At 35.6% G+C, this 27,326-nt stretch overlaps 1 protein-coding gene across 1 annotated transcript in view; it reads right to left on the bottom strand.

The window, feature by feature from the left end:
- NET1 (neuroepithelial cell transforming 1) overlaps positions 1 to 27,326 on the bottom strand; it is a 62,955-nt gene that overhangs the window by 33,392 nt on the left and 2,237 nt on the right. The window contains exons 2-3 of the mRNA XM_036086167.2: positions 9,614 to 9,680; positions 5,462 to 5,521 (exon numbers count right to left, since the gene is read on the bottom strand). Coding sequence (XP_035942060.1) covers positions 5,462 to 5,521; positions 9,614 to 9,680 — 127 coding nt within the window. The remainder of the gene's footprint in view (positions 1 to 5,461; positions 5,522 to 9,613; positions 9,681 to 27,326) is intronic.

Genomic DNA, 27,326 nt, shown 5'->3' with positions numbered 1-27,326 from the left:
AAAGGATTAGCAATAAAAGAAAATATCCAAAACTTGAAATCAGATATAAAGGGTGCCTGCATGTCCTCTCAGTGGATGATCTCATCTTCTAGGGCCATGCATCTTGTCTGATTCACCATTTGTTACTAATCAGGTTTTGCGACTCTGTAAGGGCAGATGTTAACTGTAGAAAACTGAGAGCAGTGCAAATACATTTTGTAGGTAGATATGTAGATGAGGATATTAATCTGTTTTGTATCTAATTTAGCAATCTTATTCCAGCATTCTTTTTTTAAAAAATATTTTATTTGTTTAGTTGAGAGAGAGAGAGCATGAGCGGGCGAAGGGGCAGAGGGAGAGGGACAAGCAGACTCCCCACTGGGCGCAGAGCCCCACATGGGGCTCAATCCCAGGATCCTGAGATCATGACTCATGCCAACTGAAGTCAGATGCCTAACCTACTGAGCCACCCAGGTGCCCCTTCACCATTCTTTCTTCCAGTAATTAGAATCCTTCAGCGTTTCTGCTGGCTCACTCATTAATATATTAATTAAATCTTTGACAGGTTTTCACTCTTTAAAGTTTAAAAAAAAAAAAAAAGGGCAGCTAGAGCAACACAACAAAACAGAAAACTCAATCTACAACAAAATGAAGAGACAGTGCTTCCCCCCAAAACCTTTTGTTTGTCAGATAGTTACAAACAGGACCACTATGAGACCCACACATGGAACCAAAGGGAAGGCAACTGGGCTCCTCTGATGGCCTTGAGAACAGGGAGCCCCTCACTAGCATGCTAGTCTGAGGACAGTAGTCTAACCTGGGAAGGACTCCATGATCAAATTCTTGAGCGGAGAGCAAGGACCCTTCCATGCAATGAGGTTAGCAGTCTGGGCCATTTAAACTCTTGAAGCTAACACAAGAAAAAACAGATAAAAACGAGGGAGCAAAAAAGATCTCAGAAAGTGTGAGGCTGTATTGTTAAAAACCACTTTGTGAAGACAACAGAAGAGGGAGCTCTGGAGCTATGAAGGTGAAGACAGGCTACCAGGGCTCACTCCTCTCACCTTTAAGACAGGAAAATTTACTGGACTTAAAAAATGAGCAAAGAAGAGAATAATGAATCCCTTTAAAACTATTATAAGAATACAGAAAATGTGAAGTAGAATAATGTCTCTATAGCATAAAATAAATTAAAAAAATTATAGAAGCTATGAAAGAACTTAAAAATCAGAAATTAGATGGGTGGAGAAAGGAAGATTTGCAATGAGGTGATAGAACTAAAAAAAGAATTAAAAATAGAAGAAAAATTATTTCAGAATAAAAAAATCCGTCTACTGCATTAAGAGGAAAAAAAAAGACAAAAGGGAAGACAAGTTTGAAGACAAGCCCGGGTGGCTCATCTGACTCTTGATCTCAGCTCAGGTCTTGATCTCAGGGTCGTGAGTTCAAGCCCCGCACTGGGCTCCACACTGGGCATGGAGCCTACTAAAAAAAAAAAATAAAATTTTAAGAAGATATAAAGAGATAGAAAATATTTTGAGAGAAAGTGATAAATATAAAAGATTAAAAAAATCTAAGTAAAAATCAGGGAGGGGATAGAAAACAATGGAATGGAAAAAAAATGACAAAAACTATGAGAACAAGTCATCTGAATTTACTCAAGTCTACAGCAGGGGTCAACAAACTCTCTGTAAAAGGCCAAATAGTAAATATCTCAGTCTCTGTACGTCAGATGGTCCCTGTCACTGCTACTCAATCTCTGACACTAGTGTTTTTAAAAGCAGCCATTAACAATATATGTAAGTCAACGAGCAGGTCAGATATGGTTTGTGGGCTACAGTTTGCTGACCCCTTTGCTAGAAAATGAGTTTCAGGAAACCAAAAACCTAGAACTGGTGCTCAGCATTCAATATACATTTTGCCTAAAAATGGTTACCAGGGTACACAGCACAATCTGCAATGGCTATATGCTCTGATCTTGTAGATACAGTAAAACTATGTTCAAAACATGGAAAATGGTGACTGTACAGGAAAAACAAAGTAAGTACTAAATACTTTAAATGTATTAATTTAGAATAAAGAGATATTACTTTAGTTTATTAACAGGGGAGAAGGAGAGGAGGGAGAAGAGGTGTTAGTTGATTATAATAATGCTTATAGGAATGAACCAATTTACAATAGCTAAAAAAAGAGGAAACTGAAGGCAAAAATATCCAAGAGAACAAAAACATGAACCTTCCTAAATATGGAAAGACATACCAAAGCAAAAACACACAAGTAAAACAAATAAGCAAAGAATAAAATAGAGCATATAATGAAAGACAGCATGCTACTGTTTAGCCAAGAGAGTGGGATACACAAATATACATGCAATTGCTTCTATTTTTAAAAAGTGAAAGAATAAACCATAAAATTTAAAAAAGGAATAAAGGGATTTTGTACAGAAGAAAGAAGTAGGGTAGAAGATCTAGGAATAGAAACAAGAATCCTGTGGAACTACTTTGAAATTCCATACAATTTTGTTATGTGATTATAAGAAAAATTAAGTTTAAAAAGTAGTTCTTAAAAATTGAAAATAAAAAGGAACAAGTGAGTTGTTGTTATAATTACACATAGAAAAGTACTAGTTCAGGGGCACCTTGGTGGTGCAGTTAGTTAAGCATCCAACTCTTGGTTTTGGCTCAGGTCGTGATCTCAGGGTCCTGGGATTGAGCCCCACATTGGGCTCCACACTCAGTGGGGAGTCTGCTTGAGGATTCTCTCGCTCCCTCTCCCTCTGCCCCTCCCTGCTCACACTCTCTTTTAAAAAAAGTACTAGTACAATAATTTAAAAACACAGTAAGTTGTACATATAATTTATATGTAAAAAACAAAAAACCTGAAAAATAAAACATACAATGTTTTTAGTAATTGTTTCATTTATAGTAATGCAGTAGCAATTTGCAGTAATGTAGACTGTTGTCTTTGAACTGTGAGTAAATCAAGTGAGAAATTATGTCAGTGTCCCCAAGACCTAAATTTTTGGTGTGGCTGAGAGATCTAGATAGTAAGATTAATGCAATTGAATAAAAAACACTGTAGCCTCAAATCTGAAATATCAGTATAAACTCAAAATTTATTTTATCTGAAAAAGTGATACACATTTCCTAGCTTTGTCCATTAAAAAGGCACAGAAACAAGAATCAATATAGCAACAAGGAGTGTTCATAATGTTCAGGTTTAAGCCTCTACCATTTCCTAAGGAAACCAGGGTTTTTAGAAATGACTGTTTCCAGGTATGGAGCAGAAACAACAACAAAATGTACAAGTGGGCCTGGAAGAACTTGTCATCCTGGAAGAAAGGGGGCCATTCAGTCTCTAGATATAAAGTGAGGGTCATGTCAAAGGATACAGGAAATCAATATATTGCATTCCTTAAATTTACATTATGTTAAATGTCAATTATATCTGAAAACTGGGGGAAATAAGGACATTGGAGCCATCCTGAAGCCAAAGATAGGGTAATTTGAGCATTGTAAGACTAATAACTGAAATGGATCAAAACACTACAAATGTGCTAATATCTGTAAGTTCATAATCATATTAAAAAATCATTAATTACTTTTAGAGAATTTTAATGAATAAAACTCATCACTTGAAAACTGATAAAAGGATGGTGAGGGGAGTTTTCTCTCTTTTTTTGAAGATTTTATTTATTTATTTGAAAGAAAGCGTACATGAGTGGGGGTGTGTGTGTGTGAAGAGAGAGAAGCAGGCTCCCCACTGAGCAGGGAGCCTAACATGGAGCTCAATGTGGGGCTCGATCTCAGCACCTTGGAATCATGACCCGAGCCAAAGGCAGATGCTTAGCCAACTGAGCCACCCAGGCACCCCAAAGGGAGTTTTCTTTTTACAGAAGTTTTCTAGTTAATAAAGATGACTGATAAAGGCACAATGTCACCACTTTGCAGCCCTCAATGACTAAATAAATCCAGGCAATGATAATTAATTTGCACAACATCACAAAAAGACATGATGTACCTTCCGAGGGAAGTACAGAGACCAAAACAATCTCTAGATCTATCAGTTTATTAGGAATAAAGGAAAGAGAGGAACAGAAGAAATGATACCATGGAGATGCAATCATGAACATGCAGGATGTGAAGGGCTCTACACATGCAAGAACAAAAAATCCAAAAAAAAAAAAAAAAAAAGCTAGAGAGGGAACCTACAGATTAAAAGACACTGAAGAGAGAATCAGAATATATGGACCTTATATGAATTCCAATTCAAACAGACAAAATGAATAAAACCAAAACAAAAAAGGTGTAAGACAAATCAAGGGAAGTGTGAACACTCAATCTGATGACACAGATAACATGATACAAAGTAAAGGATTTTCTTCAAAATAATCCAGGGGAGAGGAGGCAAGTAGATAGATAAAATGAGAAGAATCTGATTGCATGATGGAAACTGCTGAAGTTGGGATAAACAAAAGGAGGATTATACTTAAGTAGATTTGACCATGGATTTTATTGTGGCAAACTATAAATACTATTTCTGTGTGTGATCTGATTTGAAGCATACCTAAAAATACTCAGGGTTGCCATTTCATCCTTTTTTTTCTTTCTTCGAATATAGGATTTTTAAATGTTAACTAAAACTGTTTTGCAAAAAGCCTAACACTTAAAACACAGAGTTCTTCCATAAACATATTATGTATGTACACATGCCAACCCCATCTCCCCAAATCTGGCTTGCTGGATTTGGTAAAACGTTGACGTGCAGACCTATAAAAATTTGCCATCGTTACACATGATGTCAAACATTTTTAAAATCCCGCTTAAAATATGTGTAACTTTTATGTAACAATCTTTAAAAAGGTTCCTTAAAACCAAGATGGTTCTGTAAAGTTTGCCAACTGTTAAAAATGGACTAAGTAATTCCATAGATACCAGGTTTTGGGACTTAACTACAGTTTTACATAAAAGGATACATAATTATTTTTTAAGTGTGCACTGGATTTTAGTCACATGTCACACATTGGAAATGCACGGCCACTTCGGACCCGCAGACGAGCTGTTTGGTTTGCATGGTCCAACATATAAAGACTGGGAGATTTCACATAAAAATCCAGATTTTGACAGTCCTACAAGGAGCTGTGGGCTAGAGCACAATAGCAGCTGCCTCTTGCAGGAGGGCACATTTCTCTTTTCCACCACAGTCCCTCCCTTCCTTCCTCCTTGCATACACCGTACGCCTGGCCTCTTTAGGCATCTGAGTGTGAGATCACTAGCTAAAGCCTAACATTGTTCTTACGGAGGCTTTTACCTCATTCTTAACAAAAAGTACAACAGAAAAAAGGAAGATACCTGTAAGAGCCCATATTACTCAGTTTTGCACTTATAATTTTTTTAAAAATTAGCATTCATTATCCTTATAGCACAAAAATAAAACACTATCTGCATATTTTTAAATGCTTTGACAGAGCAGGAAGGCTTACCTTCAGATCAAGGCTGTTAAGGCTTACGACATCATCGTCTTTTGCTCTCCGCTTTCTTTTCTATATGAAAAAAAAGATTTCATTCTTATATAGAAGGAATGCATGTTACTTCATTAAACAAAGACCTCATAAAACCAGAAAAATCACTTTAAAAAAGTGAAGCTGTACTCATAAGAAAATTATTTTTGAAAAAAAAATTATTTTTGAGGGATGCTCATAAATTATCTCTAGCATACTGTTTAAATAGTCCCCCCAGCCTGAATCATCTCATGCTGCGAAGTTCCACCCTATTCAAAAACCTTATATAAAGTTTTTTCAGAACTCTTATGTAAGTCAAGGACTGACTACTTGTTATGAGAAAAAGTAAAATATGTTTTAAACATAAAGGCAACAATTTTTTTTAAAAACGAACACATTATTTATCCTATGGAGGGGGGAGGGTCTTCACTCGAAAAAAAATACCCTTTTCTCATGGCCCAAAGTAATTAAGACTTGTTGCCTGAAGCAGGATTTATCTGCTGGGAGACAACACACTTGTAGTTATCATTCATCATCCTCACTCAGCCCGGCTGGTGCCTATAGTGGCAAAACTGTGTACAATCTCATTTCTGTCCTTCATCCCTATTGAAGAAGAATCCTTAAGTAACACATCACCCACTCACACCTCAAAATAACTTTTCAGATTACCTGTGACACAGTCTAGCTCTTGTGAACTCTCAAAACTGACCAGCCAGGGTGCCCTTCCAGGACCTGACTCCACCCCAAGGAGAAACTGGTGGTAGTGGAATCAAAATGGAGCAGGACAGGGACAACAGAGAAAAGGAAAGATAGAGTTCAGATGGAAGTGGGGAAAATAGATGGAGCCTGGAAATCACAGAAGCAAGGCGCCATAAAAAGTAGAGAGGGAGCTTCTCTCTGTGAAGTTAGAAAAGTTATCTGAACCAAACCTCTTTGTAAAGTTCAGAAAAACTAAATTCACATTAAAATGAACAGAAAATTCTCCAAGTCAAATCTTACACGAAATAACTCTAAGAAAAATGGGAAAAGGGGAAGAATAACGTCCCTACAGGGAATGAAAGCACTTGAGAACGAAATACTCAAAGAAGAAGAGCAAAACTATGACATACTATTCCAAAGTTAGCTAAAAGACATTAAGAAAATGATAGAAGACCTGAAAGAACAACATAAGTCAGGATTGGAAAAAAACTAAAAATGAGTTGACAAAAAATCTTTATTGATCCTAAGGTCATATCCAGAAGATCTAGAAAAATATGAATAATATGATCCTAATTTTGAAAAACAAAGCAAAGATCCTGCATGTGTGTATCTTATTTGTAAGGCTGTGTGTGTGTGTGTGTGTGTGTGTAAATAATTATATGAGCAAAACACAGAAGGATAGGTATGGTATTGCTGACACGGGTTAGAGTGGAGGTTGGGGATGGAAGGATTGACAGGGGAGAAGAGAGGAAAGAAGGAGGAAACTGCCAAACAAAAAGAAGTGTACTGAGGGAAAAGCTCATTCATGATTGTACTTATGCATTTATATAAAATCATGTACATGTATTTGCATATGTATAAAGACATTTAACAGATTTTAAAACATTCTACTATATTTTCAAATATTTTAAAGTTTTGCTTTTCTGATTTACATATTCAATCCATCCAGAATTTATTTGTTTGTATATGGTATAAGATGGCATATCTAACTGTCCCCACTGCTAATACCATTGTTGCAGGCACCATTCCTTCTAATGTCTACAATGCAATAAGTTCTCATACATATGTCAGTTTCTGGGTTCTTGATCTTATGACGTTGGCCTATCTACCTAGACCTTCATCCACATTGTGGTTCCATAATTACTGTACCTGTGGAGTAAGCCTTAACAGCTAATCCATTTAAGTCATATGTTCCCTGACTTGTACAATACCTTTGCTGCTCTGGGCTTTCTACTTTTCTTCCTGAATTGTAGAATGAGATCTCTTACATTCTAATGGGATTTCTATCAGAACTGCACTGTACTGAATTTATAAATTAATAGGGGGAGTACTAACATTTTTATGTTATTGAGCCTTTCCTTACATGACTATCTTTCCATTTACTTTAGTGTCTATATTCTTTATTAATGCTTTCCAATTTTTCCCATAAAAATCTCACAGATCTTTTCATAGATTTATTCATAGTTTAAAAAATTTTTATTTCAATAAAAGCATCTTTACAAATTACATTTGTTTATTGCCATATATATACACATTTCACTGACTCCTTTTTATAAACTTTATAGCCAGTAATCTTGCTTGAACTCTTATTAATTCTAATAGCTGCTATTAATATTCTCTGGGATAGTCTATGTAGATAGTCATATTGTCCCTAAGTAATGAAATCCTACTGTCTCTTCCTTTTGAATTTGAATACCACTTGTTTTCCTGTCTTACTGTGTTGGCTAGAAGCACCAGTACAATGCTGGATAGACATGTTGACAGCAGGCTTTTTTTCAAAATTTTAAGGGAATGTTTCTAACATATTATCATTACAAAACATGTTGTTTGTGGCAGGTCTCAGGCTAAGAAAGTTCTATTCCCCCGTTTGCCAAGAATTTTATCATGACTGGGTGCTGATTTTATTTTTATCCATTCTCATTTTTCCTTCTATTTTCTTTGGTTCATTCTATTTTTCTTTCTCTAATTACTTGAGTTAGATGCTTACTTTTGTTCTTTTCTTTTCTTAAACTATGTATGTGAAAGTTTATAAATCTCCCTCTTAGTACTCCTTAATCACATTCCAAACGTTTTAATACATGAACTGAGCTATTTCTTTTGTAATGAGAGAACGCTACAAAAGTGTTTTTCCCAAGTGGGATGTACCCATCCCAAAGGACATGCAAGATATTTTCCCTGGAGTGCAGGAGGAAAATGTTAGAACTTCTGGTTTTATGTATTTATTAACCCTTAAAACTAAGCTTTACTAATATTTAATACACAGATGAACTCATCATCACCCACATTATAAGGTTAGACAATGGTGATCTAATCAGTTCCCAGAAATTGACTGCACACTGTGAAAATGTCATGGCTATTTGAAATATAGACTTATATCCACTATCATGAACTTCACCGTAGGTTGAGTACTGTGCTTTGCATTATTAGTTAATAATGGTGGTACATACATAAAAATCCTAAATAAATATATCAGGTGTACGTGTTCAAAATATTTTTGCTGATAGGTCGCAAAATCAAGTTTGGAGACCCTTCTTTACTAAAGTTTTTCTGTTTGAGTTTAGGCTTGTCAACTACTAAGGGAAAAAAACAAGATGAAAAAAGTCTCAAGGAGAATAGAGAACTGTATTAAAATCAGGAGACTCTTGCTATGAATGCTTTACTGACCAATTAATATAAGTAACTTGTATAAGAGTACAGAAATCTCAAACAGAAGTCCCCAATAGAAATATAAATTAAATACAAAAGAACAGAGTGAGAATTAAATATGTATTGCTGAACCCATCAGCACACAATCAGGTAAAGCTTGGCAAACTAGAAACAGAATGATTTTTGCTATTTCCTCCAAATAAGAAAACATAAGAATCATGTTCTATTTGTACATACATTATTTATATGAGTATCATAAGGTAATGAGTTTTTAATTACAAAAAGAATCAACTGTCTGGTGTCATTTTGCACAGTTAGATGCCTCTGTAAAGTCTCATTCTGTAAAGTCTCATTCTAAAAATAATGAGACTAGGATTCTAGGATGATTAATAAGAAAATAATTCATTCAACATATATATCATCTGCAATCACTTTTATATTTTTCAGCCAAGGAAAAAGTTGTTAGAGTATGTACATAAAAACAACTTCATGTTTCATAATATATTCTCTTAATTTTAAAACTGGTAGGAATAAGAGAAAGGATTGCATAAGGTTAAAAATAAATCTGATACTTTTTAAAATATGTTTTATATTTAAAGTAAAAGTTGTTTTTAGCTTGTTAGCAGAAGAGAAAAGAATTAAATTAGGCTGCCAAAGAGGGTGACAGAAACACTGTACCTCAAGATATTCAGAGAAGTACAGACAACTGAGTTGTACACCAGACTGAAAGACAACCTAGGAATTAATTCTGTCAATGTCTTGACATAAAATACCCAGGTAGCTACTCACCAAAGTGAAGTCCCAATGGGGGCCAGGTGTTAAAAATGTGAAGGAGCTACCTCTCCGAAGGGAATATCTGTTAAGAGAAAATTCAAGCAATAAATAAACTGAGAGTAACTTTAGTAAAATAAAGCACTAGACAGATAAAAAGCTATCTTTTTCATAGGTTCAAAATTATTTAAAGTAGCCTTTTTAGTCATTCAATTGTAGAAATATAAATGAGGGTATGCAAAAAAAAAACAATCAGGGTATAGGTTTTGGTCATTTTTAGAATCTTTACAAAAGTGAAAGGGGCTTTATAAAATGAGTGGACATATTAAAAATAATTCACCAAACCAAGCATGGTTATTTTAGGAATATATACATGGTTCAATAGTAAGAAATCTATTTATATAGTATATTATACTAATAGGTTAAATAAAAAGCAGTAAACGACGCAAAAATTACTTAGTGAAATTAAACATGCATACCTAATATTTTAAAAACAAGAATAAAAGTATGCTCAACATAATAAATAAAACCCAAATGCATTTAATGTTTAAATCTCTTCCATGTATTGATTTTTTTAAAAGAAGTTATGGTTTAATTAACCAAATAAAGAATTTTAAAAACTATATCTGAGACAAAAATCTCAAGTAAGATTAAAATTTGACTAGGATTTTGTTTGTTACTATTAAGTGACAGATTTTTCTTCTGTTTATCTTTCCATTCAAGAGAATCCTTTTAACAAAAACCTGTCTTCACCTTTTTAAAATATAAACCTCTATGTTTATAAAACATGCAGAAAAATCACAAAATACAGCTAGCACAAGAAATACGGTTTATAAACTATACTTACCATTAATCTCTTCGGGTGTAAATAAATATAAAATAAATAGGTTTTCCCCTTGTATAGAAATAAATGAGAGAAGCAAAGGCTATTATTTCAGCTTGCTAGAGGCAAGGGAGTCAGCCACCATCACTTGTGTTCAGGCAGACTCAAGGGCAGGCTAAAGAATGGGAAAGTTTCATAGTGGAAAAAAGGGAAGGTTTCAAGTGTGCCCTGATTGGAGGATGTTGGCATGGCAAGCTGAAGGTGAGCTAAGCAGGAGTGGGACATCTTATGTAGCTGATCGGGGCGGGGGGGGGGGGGGGGTACGTATTTGGCTTGCTCTGATTGGTTCAAAGTTGGAAGCAAGGATAAAAATTAGGGAACCTGGCAGTTATTGATCAAGTCCTGGCCACTGTGGGTCGATTGTTAAAGTTATTGTTCAGCTTTCTGGATTGTAAGGTCGTTCTCCATTTGTATATTCACTCCATTTCTCACCCTTGATCCTCAGGGTCTTTGTTCACTCTAAGTTACAGAAATACCACAGATGGCTATTACACCTACAAGAATTTACAAGCTTAAATCAAATACAAGGTAGTTTTCTAAGCTAAATATAAAGCAGAAGTTTGCTTATATTCTGATAAAGAACACAAGGGAAGATGGCTACAAGGAGAAAGAGGATGTCAAAAGATTTCACAGAAGAATTAATATTTAAGCAATACTAAAGGTAAATCAAAGAGAAATAGCAATTAGCAAAGCATATGAGAGCCAGGAAGGCTTTTTGGGCAAAGGGAACAGTACAAGTTAAGGGGGAGTGAAATGAATTATATTCAGGAAACTGAAAGTAGTTCCTTATGTTTGGGTATCAAAAGAAATAAGAAAGGGCTAGATAAAAGGCCTTACATAACAACTCTTAAAGAGTATGGAATTGATCTTAAATATGTATGGTGGCAGCAATCAGCTATAGGATTCTAAGTAACAAGAAGGATGAACTGGAAGGCAGAGGGACTGGTTGGGAAGACCCGTCAGGAGGCAGCTCCCATATTGCTTACAATAGACAGTGAAGGGCTGAAGCAATAGCAACAAAGTTAGGAGAAGCACATTAGAAAGAGGGCTCAGTGACAAAACTGGCAGATTTTCCCCTTTTCCTCCCTATGCCAGCTCAGTTTCCACCAAGGTTCCTGGCATACTGAAATACGGTTCCATTAATAGTAATTAGAAATAGATGCAGAAAGATCTTAAGATATTTAAGCAAACATTTCCTAAATAATTATTTGTGAAAGATTAAAACACAGTAAGCCTTTTACTACTCTTAAAGCTCATATTTTTTTTCTCCCGAGGGCCTCTTTAGTGGAGAAAGATAACTTAAGGAACTGATTTATCTTGCCATTGCAGAAAAAGTAACAATGAAGAAAACAGTATGAGTTTTGAAAAAACACTGGAATAAGGTATTTTGGTTAAACCAACATGACATCTGAAATGCATCAGAATTTATACGTCTAAACAATACAAAGATACAATATTATAAACAATGCTAAAAGATTATAGGAGAAACAGGACCTTCATACCATATGTATCCATGGATCACACTTTTTAAAAACACTACTCTAGGTAAGTGCTATCATATACTACATGGTTAATAAGAGCAACAGTGGGGGCAGGATTGAGAAGCATCAATTATGATTTCTCATAAGATTATTTTTAATCCAGTGCAAATAGTCATTACAAAGTAGTAATCACAGTGGCATTTAAAATATTCAATAAATATGTCCTTAAGACAAGTTTTAAGGAGAACACAAAACCAAAGTTATTCATTTCTTTAGTCCCTAGAATCAACCAAACTGACCTCAGAATGAATTTGATGTTTGAAAGCTGGAAAGAAAAATAGCTCTTAGGAATTTCAAATAGGTCAACAAACTGGAAAAATATTTCCAATCAGATGGCAAGATTCTTTCCAGTACAAGCTGTAATCGGTTTTATAGTTATGCTATTTTTTCCCAATTCAATAACAAGTACCTATTTATTTTGAATACCCATGGAAAAAAGAATCCAATAAACAAACTGTGCCCAGGAATCATGTAAGACAGTGCCAACTTTTAAAAATCTTGGAAAGACATACAGTCATCTTTCACAGGGCTCAGACTCCAAATGTAATAGCTATTTTAAATCCTTGTGGGAAAAAAATTTTGGATTTCATAAAACGTTAAGATTGTTAAGTAGTCTTTCTAGACGATACTAAGAGTTCATTTAAAGAGGTTATTAAAGGCTGAAATAAGAAATGACAGTCCTTCATCTTTTCAATAATTTTTGTCCAATCCCCTTTTCTCATATATTCAAACAATCACAACATTTCAGGCATAAGATAAACTAATACATGTAGAAACTAGCTTGGTGTATTAAATTGTGTTTCCTCTTAACCCCGCTGTGATTATTCCTTAGCCTAACATCCATACTTCCTTTCCTATCATTTTGTGTGTTTTTAAACAATGTAAATTATTTTTACAATAAACTAATTTTAGTCTAAACAAAGCATAATTACAATGGTAAAGATAATGTTCAAAAAGAGAAAAATTCTGTTAATTCATTCTTAAGCCAAATCATGTTTTCAAAGATTATGATTTATGTCACTGCCCTCCTCTATCATGCAAATAATTAAGAGCTGAATTAGAATTATAAATAGCAGAAAGGTAGCTCAATGAACATTTTCATAAAATGTACTGGACAACATAGGATAATTTTTCCAGTTAAAAAGGAAGAAAATGTAAAGATACTGCCTTATAATAAGGTAGATATTTAGGGGTTTACAATGAAGAACAACCAAAATGAGTTAGCAAAGTAATGTTTTTAAAAAGCAAGTGAAAGGGGCACCTGGGTGGCTCAGTCAGTTAAGTGTCTGCCTTTGGCTCAGGTCACGATCCCAGGGTCCTGGGATGGAGCCCTGTGTTGGGCTCCCTGCTCAGCAGAGAGCCTGCTTCTCCCTCTTCCCACCCCCTCTCACCCCCCTTGTGCTCTCTTGCTATCTCTCTCTCAAATAAATGAAATCTTAAAAAAAAAAAAAATAAAAAGCAAGCAAAATAGAAGGACTAAAGATAGGAATATAGCAGACTAGGTCACTGACATCAGCAAGAAGACTTGAGGCATAGGGCACCTAAAATATGACAAGGTATAATTGAAAACTGTGTGTGATGCCTCCAGATCTATAAGAATTAGTTCCTATGTGGTAAAACAAGAAAAGAATACAGTAGCCCTGAAATCTAGCTGCTAGGCTAAGGAAGCTGGTCCCACACACCAGCAATGCAACTCAAAGAAACATCTGGGCCTAATGACAAACTACTGTGCATAACTCACAAACAGCTAAAATTTAAAATTTTAATCTGTAAATGCCAAGGGAACCATGAATGTAGAAAGAATGATGTAAATTATTCTCTGTAGTGAACATTTGTTGATATTCAGGGTGCTGAACTACTCAGGTTCTCAGTTTCTTAGCAAATTAGGCAAAAAACAATGACAAATATTATTGAAACAATTCATTTATTTGGGTCAAACATCTGATGTAGTGGACTGTTTTGACTGCTTAGCATCTTTGCTATTAAGAAATTGTCTCTTCTCCCACTTTGTAAAGGTTCTGCAGGAGCCAAAACTCATGTACACTCTTATCCCTTACCCTATTAGGGTTTCTCAACTTTGTTATCTGTGAGTCCCAAATAATAGATACATCTTGGAACATCTCTAAGTCTAGAACACAGCTGAGCACCTAGAAGCCAGCACACACACATACACACAAAATGTGGAATATACATTTCATATCATGGAATACTATTTAGCAATAAAAAGGAATGAAATATTCATGCAAGCCATAATATGGATGAACTGCAAGATTATATACTATATGATTCCCTTTATATGAGATGTCCAGAAATATAAATTTATACAGATGGAAAGCAGGTTAAGTGGCTGCCTAGGCTTGGGGGTAGAAGTGGGGACTGACTGCATAAAAAATTGTAACATTTGTGGTGATGAAATGTTCTATCAGTGGATTGTGGTAATAGTTGCACAACTGTATAAATTTACTAATATTCACTGAATTGCACACTTAAAATAGGTAAATGTTATCATATGCACATTGCATCTCAATAAAACTGTTAAAAAGTAGTTATTTGATGTGGGAACAAACAGCCTTAGGAACTAATGTGGGTATCCTTTTATTTTTAGCAACTACATAAACAGTAATAATAATGACGATCTTGAGTTATCAAGAACTGGCTCAATTATTTGTTTACATGCCCTAATTTGGTTTAGAATACCTTTTGAAAAATAGCCTATCCAAAAAGTTACATCCCCTTAAAGGGAACAGGAATCCTTAGATTGAGTTTATACTACAGCTAGCCTGGCTTAAGACTGTGCCTTTAACCCTGGCTATCATTCTACAAATTCATCAGTTTTACTGGAAAAACAAAATTTATAGAGTTCACTACTGGTAGATCATAGGCATGGTATTGTCTTTTTTTTTTTTAATTTTTAAATTGTATTTACTTGAGAGAGAGAGCGCGCGTGGGTGCACGCACATGATAGTGGGGTGGGAGAGAAGAGGGACACGCAGGCTCCCCACTGAGCACAGAGACTGAGGGGGTGGTGGTGGTGGCGGCTTGATCTCAGGATCCTGAGATCATAACCTGAGCAGAAATCAAGGGTCGGTGGCTTAACTGACTGAGCCACCCAGATGCCCCATAGTATTACCTTTCTACCAATGGAGAGCATTATTTCAAATCTATTAAAAGGAGTAAGTTATAAAATCCTTAGAAGGATCATTATGGATTTATACTCCTTCTATACAAGTAATGTGTAATATTCAGTGGATTCTCCTAAGGCCCCAAAGGGCAGAAATATAATTATTTAAATGTTATTTACATCTAGTAATTGTAGTATTTGCATAGAAAAGCTCCTTAAATGTGGTTACATAAGTGACGGTAATTGTTTTGCTGGTTAATGCTACTAATACATCCCTTTATAGAGACATTTTGTGGAGGAAGCATGGCAAACAGAACATTAAATTAGGAGTTAGGAAATACAGGACAAACATTTTCCAGTATCTAGCTGTGAAATTTCAGAGCTTCACATTCTCATCTATAAAAGAAGTTGTGCTAAATTCTAAGGCCCTCTCGGTACTAAAATGGATGAGTCAAGGTTTCTTAGAGTTAATAACAGCAGCAAGAAATTTATGGAATGCCTGTTATGTTCCAGGCACTATTCTAAGCATTTAGATGTTTATATGAGTTCTACGCATTGACTCATAACCCTTAGAGCAACTATATAAGGCAGGTACGCACAAATGAGGTATAAATGAAGAGACTGGCAGCATGCACCAGTGAAACTGGTCAAAGCCTCAAAGTAGTCAGTGGCAGTTATCAGGATTTATATCCAATCAGTCTGGTCTAGCACTATGCTGTGAGAAATTACACTACACCACCTCTACAAGAGCTGACAATAGAACTGCTAATATTCTTTGATAGACAGTAACTAAGTGATAGTTCTAGTGTTTCCTCAAAAAATACAAATAATGATACCTAATATTCATGGAGCATTTGCTATGTCTACATACTGTTCTAATGTTTTATATGAATTATGTCAAATAATTTTCACAACCTTATGAGATAGATACTGTGAAGTAAGATTTAGAGAGATTAAGTCTCAAGAGCCAGAGTTTGAAACCAGGAAGGCTAACTGTAAAGCCTAAACTCTTTAAATACTAATATTTTATTGGGTTGTGGGTCTCAGTCTAGAAGAATGTACATTACCAGAGAAAATAATTAGGTGAATCAAAGCTGGGGCCAGGACAGACTCAGCATCAGGGAAATGCAGCCGGGAAAGCAGGCCTTCTTCTGAGCTCTGAATCATATGGTAGGGCCCACCCAGGGCTGTCAGTAGACAAGACCCTTTCTTGCTACCCAGAACAAAAAGGGAGGGACGTAAGGGGAGAAAGGATTTGAGAGGCCGCCATAGAACCTACACAGAAGCTTACACTCTACTGGATTCTAGCTATTTCTACTCTTTCTTCCCTCAATTACCTCTCCCCTGCCATAGCCTATAGCAGTCACCATACATATGACATGTTCCCCCCAAAATCAATATTTAGCAGAAGCAAACCAGCTTCATAATCCTTCATTTAACTTGGTACAGACTTAAAACAGTAAGTCATCCTAGGATCTGTACATCCTAGCGGTTTCTATTGCCTACTTCATCCTTTGATCTAGCCCATTTCTTGCTTGGGAGGCCAGGATTAATTATTAGCAATGGGTGCGGGTGGAAATGAGCTCCAGACCTGTGGGTCAGGTTGACCAAAGGGTGGGCATGCATGTGTATGTATGCGTGCGTGCGCGCGCACACACACACACCCCCTGTACTGACTAGTTTCACTTTAAACTCCTGACTACAAATTTCAGGTAGGTCTTCACTTTGGCCCAGCAATGCTGTTACATTTCCCTTGTCACTTCCTCTCCTTTCTCTCTTTACTCTTCCAATACTCCCTCCCCAACCCCACCTCACTTTCAGCTTATGACTTTGCAACTTATAATATTATATCCCCCACATTTACATTGTTCAATCTACCAACATACCCTAAACTTTTTCTTCTCTTTTTGTTATAATGTATAAGCTGTATTAACTAACACCAAACCTTCCATTTATACACTGGGTTATATCTTCTCTTCTCTACTCTTAAAAGAAGCCAGAGACAAAACACATTAACTTCAAAAAAATTAGATACGAAATGTAAATAGATAAAATCCAACAATTTAAAGATTAAAAATTGCTAGGGGAAGATTCTTTCTGAATAAGGGCACATAGTCAGTGTAATAAGGTCTTGAGGAAAAGTAACTGTGTGATCAGTGGATTTGTGAACTGAATTAGCTGTTCATTTTCAGAGAACGATATCTTTACTTGAGGGAACCATTAACAGACAAACTATCATTATTTGGACTTGGGTATTTTGCAGGCATTTACTCTACAATGAAGTATTGCTGCCAGTGATAAAAATTTGTGCTTTCAAATGAAAATTAGAATTTGAAAACTGTATCCATCACTGTGAGCATGACATCTCAACACTTAAAAGCTTTTCATGTGAGACTGGTAATTATATAAATGACTGTGATTTTTTGATAGCGTTTAACAGTATGTATCAACCTTTGAAAGATCTGCCTAACTCAGTATACTAATATTTTCTAAATGACAAATACATAATGTCACAAAATCATGGATAAGTAAAACAGAGCTACTCAAAAATTTTAAAAGACAGTGGATTTTAATGTAACAGAGAATGAAAAGTTCATTTATACATTTCAGATTCCAAACTGCAGCCAAACTTTAAGAAACTACGACTTGTCAAGTTCTGGTGTATTATCAAGGAAGAATATCCATAATTGTCTGAAAAGACCATTAAAGGGCTCATGCACTTTGAACTAAAAATCTGTGTCAGGGCAGATTTTCTTTATATACTCATAGACTTCATTCCCTATAGACTTCATCTTTATATACTGCAAGAAGCAGATATAAGAATCCTGCTCTCTTCTACTGAGTATTTACCCCAAAGATACAAAAGTAGGGATCCAAAAGGGTACGTGCACCCCGATGTTTATAACAGCAATGTCCACAATAGCCAAACTGTGGAAAGAGCCAAGATGTCCATCGACAGATGAATGGATAAAGAAGATGTGGTATATATATATACAATGGAATATTATGCAGTCATCAAAAGGAATGAGATCTTGCCATTTGCAATGACGTGGATGGAACTGGAGGTATTATGCTGAGCGAAATAAGTCAAACAGAGAAAGACATGTATCATATGACCTCACTGATATGAGGAACTCTTAATCTCAGGAAACAAACTGAGGGTTGCTGGAGTGGGGGGTGGGGTGGGAGGGATGGGGTGACTGGGTGATAGACACTGGGGAGGGTATGTGCTCTGGTAAGCGCTGTGAATTGTGCAGGACTGTTGAATCTCAGATCTGTACCTCTGAAACAAATAATGCAATATATGTTAAGAAAAAAAAAAAAAGAAGAAGAAGGTAGCAGGAGGGGAAGAATGAAGGGGGGGAAATCGGAAGGGTAGACGAACCATGAGAGACGATGGACTCTGAAAAACAAACTGAGGGTTCTAGAGGGGAGGGGGGTTGGAGGATGGGTTAGCCTGGTGATGGGTATTGAGGAGGGCACATTCTGCATGGAGCACTGGGTGTTATGCACAAACAATGAATCATGGAACACTACATCTAAAACTAATGATGTAATGTATGGGGATTAACATAACAATAAAAAATAAAAAAAAAAAAAAGAATCCTGCTCTCTTTTGTTAAACTAGATTATTAGAAATCTACAAAATTTATAAAAACTCCAGACTTCTCACCGGTTTGTTTTTAAAAATCTTTGTTTTAAAAAATATGTTGTTTATGCAAATGTAATGGGTCTGACTGCTAAAAAAAATTTAACAAATTAATAATTTTTAATAAACATAATCCACATCAACAAAAGCTCTTTGGTGTCCTCAATAATTTTAAAGAGTGTACAGAAGTTGTGACACCACAAAAACGAGAATTGCTGCCCTAGAAAAAGCCTGTACAGGTGCGGAAAGAAAATGTACACCAAAATAACCTTATATGATATACCAAATAAACTCCATCTGAATTATGGAAAAAGACTTAAAACTATTATCGTTAATAATATTTCACTGTATAAAAGTATCATAACGTATTTAATTTCCTTCCAGTTTTCACCTAACCTTTTTACTATATAAAAGTGTTGTAACATATTTTCTTGCACATACACCCAAATATACTTGTATGATTACTTTCTTAAGATATAAATTCCTATACTTATAGTGCTCAGTTTAAATACATGCACTATTAAAATTTTGTTTTATCTGCCAAATTTCTTCTACAACATCCATGTAATGGGGGTACCAGAGGACAGCAAGGAACAGAAAAAATATTTGAAGAAATAATGCCTGAAAACTTCTCAAATTTACTGAAAAACAATAGCCTACATGTCCAGAAAGCCCAGTGAACTACAAGGAAGGTAAGTTCAAAGAGATCCACAGACATATCATAATAAAAATGGTCAAACACAGGATAAAATCTTAAAAGGAGCAAGAGAAAAAATGATTTGCTACTTACAAGGTAATCCCAACAAGATGATTGGCTGACCTATCAGCAGAAACAACAGAAACCAGAAAGCAGTGGGATGTCATATTCAAAGTGCTCAAAGAAAAAGACTATCAATAAAGAATTCTATATAAAGCAAAACTATCTTTCAAATATGAAGGTGAACTAAAGACATTATCAGATATACAAAAACTGAGAAATTTTGCTGTTTGTAGACCTGACTCACATACTAAAGGAAATATTCAGGCTAAAACAAGGGAGTCTACATGGTAATTTGAATCTACCCAAAAAGACAAAGAGCACCAATAAGATCAGTTTAAATGAGAAAAAAAAAATCCATAAAGAAATTAAAATGCCATAAATTAGAAAACATTCACTTAATGCAAAAGAAAATAAAGGACAAACAGAGAAACTAAGGTCACATATAAAACAAAAAGTAAAATCAAACTATATCAATAGTTAACATTAAATGTTGAGTGGAGTAAATCACACAATCAAAAAATAGATTGTTAACTTGGATTTTAAAAAAAAGAAACATAATCCAACTATGTATCATTGACCCTTGAACAATGTGGGGTTAGGAGGACGTCATGACCCCTCATCCATGAGGTCAAAAATCCATGTTTAACTTTTGATTCCGGCAAAACTTAATTACTAATAGCCTTCTGTTGACCAGAAGCCTTAACTATAACATAAATAGTAGATTAGCACATAGTATGTATGTTACATGTATTATATACTGCATTCTTACTATAAAGCAAGCTAGAGAAAAGAAAATGTTATTAAGAAAATCATAAGGAAGGGGCGCCTGGGTGTCTCAGATGGTTAAGCATCTGCCTTCGGCTCAGGTCATGATCCCAGGGTCCTGGGATCGAGCCCCATATCGGGCTCCCGGCTCAGCAGGGAGCCTGCTTCTCCTTCTCCCTCTGCCTCTCTCCCTGCTCATGCTCTCTCTCTCTGTATCCCTGTGTCTCAAATGAATAAATAAAATCTTAAAAAAAAAAAAAAGAAAACCATAAGGAAAAGAAAATATATTCACAGTACTGTAAAAAATTCATGTATTAAGTGGACCCATGCAGCTCAAACCCACATTGTTCAAGGGTCAACTGTGCCATCTACAGGAGACATACTTCAGCTTCAAAGATACAAATAGCTTGAAAATAAAAAGGCAGAAAAAGATATCATGCAAACAGCAAACCACAAGAAAGCTAGACTTGCTATATTAGTATCAGACAAAATAGACTTTGAAACAAAAAAGAATGACCAGAGATAAGGGGGGCATTTTATAATGATAAAAGGCTCAACCCACCACAGAAGCATAACAAAAATATGTGTATCTAGTAACAAAATAAAATACAGGAAGCAAAAACTGACAGAAATGAAGGGAAAAACAGACAATTCAACAACAGCTTCAATACCTCATCTTCAATAATGGTAAAATAACTAGATGATCAACAATCAAATACAAGACTTGAACAACCCTATAAACCAACTAGATCTAGCAGCCATCTATAGACACTACACCCAAAAGAATATACATTCTTTTCAAATCCACATGAAGCATTCTCCTTGAGAGACTATATTCTAGGGCATAGAAGAAAATTTAATATATTTAAAAGGATATACATTTAATATATCTAAAAGGATATAAATACAAAATACGTTCTCAACCACAGTCGAATGAAATTGGAAATCAACAACAAGAAAAAAGTTGGGAAAGTAACAAGTATGTGGAAATTAAACAATGCACTCCTAAATAATCAATGGGTCAAAGAAGAAAGCAAAGGGAAATCACAAAATAATTTGAGATTAGTGATAATGAAGACACAAAATATCAAAACTTGTAGGATGCAACTAAAGTAGTGCTTGAGGGGAAATTTATAACTATAAATAACTATATTAAAAAGATTTCAAATAAATAATTTTCCATCTTAAGACAATGGATAAAGAAGGACAAACTAAACCTAACGCAAGCAAAAGGACAGAAATAATAAAGGTTAAAGTAGAAATTAATGAAACAGAGAATAAAGAAACAGTAGAGAAAAATCAATGAAAACAAAAGCTGGTCCTTTGGAAAGATCAACAAAATGGACAAATCTCTAGGCAGATAGATCAAAATAAAAAGAAAGACTCAAATTTCTAGAAACAGAAATAAAAGAGAGGGCATTACTACTTACCTTATAAAAATAAAAAGGATTATAAAAGAATACTATGAATAATTGTATGCCGCCAAATTTAGATGAAATGAGCAAATTCCTAAAAGACACAAACTACTGAAACTGACTTAAGAAGTAGATCTTTAACAAGGGAAGAGACTAAATTAGCAATCAAAAAACTATCCACAAAGAAAAGCCCAGGTACAGATGGCTTTACCCCTGAATCCTAACAAACATTTAAAGAACTAATACCAACTCTTCACTAACTCTTCCAAAAAAACGGAAGAGTACGGAACACCATCCAACTCATGAGACGGGTATTACCTTGATAATCAATACCAGACAAAGACACTGGAAGAATACTACAGACCAATCTCTTGTGAATGTAGATGGAAAAAATCCTCAATAAAATATGAGCAAACTGAATCCAACAGTATAAAAGTTATACACCATGACCAGATAAGGTTTATACCAGGAACGTAAAGTTGTTACAACACCTAAAAATTAATGTAATAAATTAATTTTATCAATAAAATTTTAAAAAGACCAAAATTGGGGTTGGGGGGGGAGAGAAGCATTTGACAAACTCCAACATCCTCTCAAGATAAAAATCACTCAAAAAACTAGGACTAGAAGGGAACTTCTCAGTCTGATAAAGGGCATCTACAAAACCCCACAGCTAACAGCATAGTAAAAGTGAAAGACTGAATGTTTTTGCCCTAAGATCAGGAACTAGATAAGGATTTCCAGTCTTGAGGATTTTATTCAACAGTGAACTGGAGGTTCTAGTGAAGGCAATTAGGGAAGATTAAGAATTAATTAAGATAAAGAATTTCCAGGTTGGAAAAGAAGAAATATAATTATTTTTACTCATTGATGACATAACGTTGTATGTAGAAAATCCGAAAGAATTCACCAAAAAAACCCTATCACTTATTAGAATAAATGAGTTCAGCAACAGTGCTGGATACAAAAATCAACTGTATTTTTATACACTTGAAATTACGAAATTATAAATGAAGTTAAGAAATAAATTCCATTTGCATTAGCATCCAAAAGAAAAAAAACATTTAGGAATAAATTAAGCAAATAGTACAAAAGTTATACTCTGAAAACTACAAAACTACAAAATACTGCTGAAAGAATTAAAGATCAAAATAGTTAGAAAAACACTCCCTGTTCATAGATTGGAACACTTAACATTGCTAAAATGGCAATACCCCCCACAACTGGTCTATAGATTCAGTGTAATCCCAATCAGAATCCCAGCTGACTTCTTTGTAAAGCTGACAAGCTGATATTAAACTTCACATGGAGTTGCAAGAGACCCAGAATAGCCAAAACAGTCATGAAAAAGGAAGAAGAGAGTAGGACTTGTATGTCTTGATTTCAAAACTTACTATAAAGTAATGACAAGAAATAAGGTGTGGTGCTGGCATAAGGATATACATACAGATGAAGGGAATAAAATTAAAAGTCCAAAAATAAACTAAGATACCTATGGTCAACTGGTTTTTGACAAGGTGCCAAGCCCATTTGATGGGGAAAGAACAGGTTTTTCAACAAATGGTGCTGGGACAACTGGATAGCCACAGGAAAAAGAAACAGTACCCGTATTTCACATCATATCTAAAAATTAGCTCACATGGATCAAAGACCTATATAAAAGAGCTTAAACTGGAAAATTTAGGGATTAGCCTTTACAACCTTGAATTTGGCAAAGGATTCTTAGATGTGACACCAAAAGAAAAAGCAACAAATATAATAGATAAATTGGACTTCATCGAAATTAAAAACTTTTGTTCTTCAAGGGACATCAGTTAACTAAAAAGACAACCCACATAATAAGAGAAAATATTTGCAAATCATATATCTGATAAAGGATTTGAGTCTAGAATGAAGAACTCTTATAACTCAATAATGAAAAAAGGACAAATAACCCAATTTAAAAAATGGGCAAAGGATGGTTCACCAAAAATGGCCACATGATTCCATTCATATGAAATGTCCATAACAAGGGAAATACATAGAGACAGAAAGTAAATTAGAGCTGGGGATAAAGGGGGGGGGTTAGGGAGGGGGGATGATAACTGAAGGGCATGGGGTTTCTTTTCAAGATTAAAAGAAAATGTTCTAAAATTAACTGTGGTGATGGTTGCATATACCTGACTACATAGAAAAACACTGTACACTTTAAATGGGTAAAATTGTATGGTATGTGAACCCTGTTTTAAAAAAGCCAATCATACTTTGTTGTTTTTCAAATTCGTGTATAGTGAGTTTATCTACAGAAAGTTTTATATTTACATAGATTTATACAACAGTCTTTCTCCTTACGATTTCTGGATTTGATGTCAGCTTAGTTGTTTCTTGCTCCACTATTAATTGATATTACCCCGTCATATTTTATGTATTTTTGTAGATGTCTTACATCCTTTCTGGAAAATGGAATATAGATCAGTTACTTCACTCCCTGGTTTGCCTCCAAGGTTCTTCTAACTTCATTTCTATCCTCATGCTGCCTGTGTTACCACCCTTTCCTCAGCGGACCTCATTTCCACCTTCAAACACAAAAAATGGAAGCCTCAAATTCCTTCTCACAACCTACCCCATTCCCCAAAACTTACCTAAAGGTATACCATCCATAGCTCTTAGCCAGGCTAAATTCTCTACACTTAATTTGAATTCCATCCTTTTCTGCCTTCTTGGCTGCTTGCTTAATCATCCCTTCTCTCCTGTCTCTTCAACTCCCTCTACCTATCTCCCAAGCATATCAAGTTTATCCCGTCTGCCCCACAAAATTGTGTTGCCTCCCTCCATTATTTCTTGCCTTCCTGGTGCAGTGAAACTTCTTCAAAGTACAATTCACACTCAATATTTCTTGTTTTCCAATCTCATTGCCAGCTCTCAGATTCAAACACTCATCATTTTTCATCCAAGATACTTCAGACTGACTTCCCACCAAGTCATTGTATATATTTGGGATTTTAAATTTGGTATCCATAGTTGGACTGCAAGGGACCACAAATCTGAAATTTTACGTATACCAGCACTTTTTTGGGAATAGTTTTTATAAGACTTAAGGAGTGTTATGACCCCAAATGTTACTTTTTTTTTTTAAGATTTTATTTATTTGAGAGAGAAAGCGAGAGAGAGAGCACAAGAGGGGGTAGAGTCAGAGGGAGAAGTAGACTCCCCGCCGAGCAGGGAGCCGGATGTGGGAGCTCGATCCTGGGACTCCGGGATCACGACCTGAGCCGAAGGCAGTCGCTTAACCAACTGAGCCACCCAGGCGCCCCTTACCTATTTTTTTCAATGAAGGCAGAATGACCTTTTATTTTATTTTTTTAAGATTTTATTTATTTATTTGACAGAGTTAGTGAGAGCAGGAACACAAGCGGGGGTGTAGGAGAGGGAGAAGCAGGCTTCCTCAATCCCAGAACCCTGGGATCATGACCTGAGCCGAAGGCAGACACTTAAGGACTGAGCCACCCAGGCGCCCCAGAATGACCTTTTAAAATGCAAATATTATCATGTTATTGGCTTGTCTTTCAGTATCTCCCCATCACCTTGAAGATAAAACCCAAACTCTCTGGGTGCCTGGGTAGCTCTGTTGGTTAAGAGACTGCCTTCAGCTCAGGTCATGATCCCAGGGTACTGGGATGGAGCCCCGCATTGGGCTCCCTACTCCTCGAGGAGCCTGCTTCTCCTTCTCCCTCTGCCTGCCACTCCCCCTGCTTGTGCTCTCTCTCTCTAATAAATAAATTAAAAAAACTTAAAAAAAAAAACCCCAAACACCCAAACTCTCATGGCATACAGGGGCTCCTTCAAGATGTGGCTCTTACCTCTTTAGCATAATCTTTCATCACTATCTCTAAGTCCTCCCCCCTACACAATTAGCATCCAGTCACAGCCAACCAGGTATGATACCTAGAACTCATGCTCATTTGCCTCAGGGCCTTTTAGCATGCTTCTCCCCCATATAAAATCACCCATTTACACCTCTCTAAACTGGTCCTCCAAGACTCAGGGATTTCAAAAGGAAATCATTTTCTGTTCTTTTTATAAGTGTTCCTTTTATTTGCATCTATGGCATCCTGTGTATATTTCTACAGTAAATTTTATCACAATTATAATTATTAATTTATCTTTTTTCCCTATAAAATCATAAATTCTTTTAGAGTAAGGATAGTATTTTCCATCTCCTATTTCTAGTGTCTTACATATTTCCTAATAAATCATACCTCATTCTCTTCACAAACCCTGTAAACATTCTAAATTCAGTATTTTAACTAGTCTATGATTGCCAGATTTAATGGTCTTTTTATTTCTTATCTAACTTAAACTTTCTAGTCCTTCCTTATCAGTAACATTTGATATAGTCTACTATATCCTCTTTCTTGAAATCCTCTCATTTGCCCTCCTAGATGTTGTTCTTATTTGATTTTCTTACCTCACCAGCTGCTCCCTCTGAGTATCCTCTTTACCCTGACCTTTAAATGTTGGGAGTGCCTCAGGAGTTAGTCTTCAAACTCTTCTTTATTTATACTCACTATCTAGATGACTTCCCAGTTCCATGATTTCAAGTCTATATGCTCACAACTCTCAAATTTATATCTGGTTACACAGGTGGGTTCGCTTTCTGAAATTTAACTGAGCTAAACTTTTATGATTTGTGCACTCTTTCATTCAAGTTTTATAGTTCAGTAAGAGGTTAAAAAAAGAGAAAAAAAAGCAAAAAAGAGGGTAATGACGAGAATAATGTATAGAATTGCTGAATCACCATATTGTACACCTGAAATTATTAGTTTCATTAGAACACTCTATGTTGTATACTTCAATTGAAAAAAAAAGAAAAAAAAAAAATTGTGATGAACTCTTTAATAAGAGTCTCATAACCTACCCCAAAGCAAACTTTTCCCATAGTCTTCCTTCTGAGAAGAGTATAATCCATCCTTCTGGTGCTCAGGCCAAAAACCTCAGTGATCCTTCCACTTTTTCTCTTTTTTTTTTTTTTTTTTAAGATTTTATTTATTTGTGAGAGACAATGAGAGACAGAGAGCATGAGAGGGAGGAGGGTCAGAGGGAGAAGCAGACTCCCTGCTGAGCAGGGAGCCCGATGTGGGACTCGATCCCAGGACTCCAGGATCATGACCTGAGCTGAAGGCAGTTGCTTAACCAACTGAGCCACCCAGGCGCCCCCACTTTTTCTCTTAACTCCAGTTAATCCATCTGCAAATTCTGTCAGCTCTATTTTCAAACACATCCCAAATATGAATATTTTCCACATCTCCCACTCTGATATGATGTCTCAACTGCAAGACCCTCCCTAATTGGTCTCTGCTTATAACAGTCACAGTGGTCCTTGTAAATATAGGTCACATCATTTCCTCTTGCTTCCCAACTAACTTAAATTTAAAGTCATTTCAATGGTCTCCCAGGTACTGCATCATCTGCCCCAGCCATCTCTCTGACCTCATCATCCTCTGCGCTTCTTCCCTTTGTTTCACTCCACTCGGCTTGGCTTCTTTGCAGTTCCTTAAACACACCAAATGAGATTCTACTTTAAGGCCTTTGCACTTGCTGCCCCTCTCTCTAAATAT

Source organism: Halichoerus grypus, chromosome 6 (genome assembly GCF_964656455.1).
Source record: "Halichoerus grypus chromosome 6, mHalGry1.hap1.1, whole genome shotgun sequence".
Taxonomy (NCBI): domain Eukaryota; kingdom Metazoa; phylum Chordata; class Mammalia; order Carnivora; family Phocidae; genus Halichoerus; species Halichoerus grypus.
This window is presented reverse-complemented; position numbering and strand designations above follow the sequence as displayed.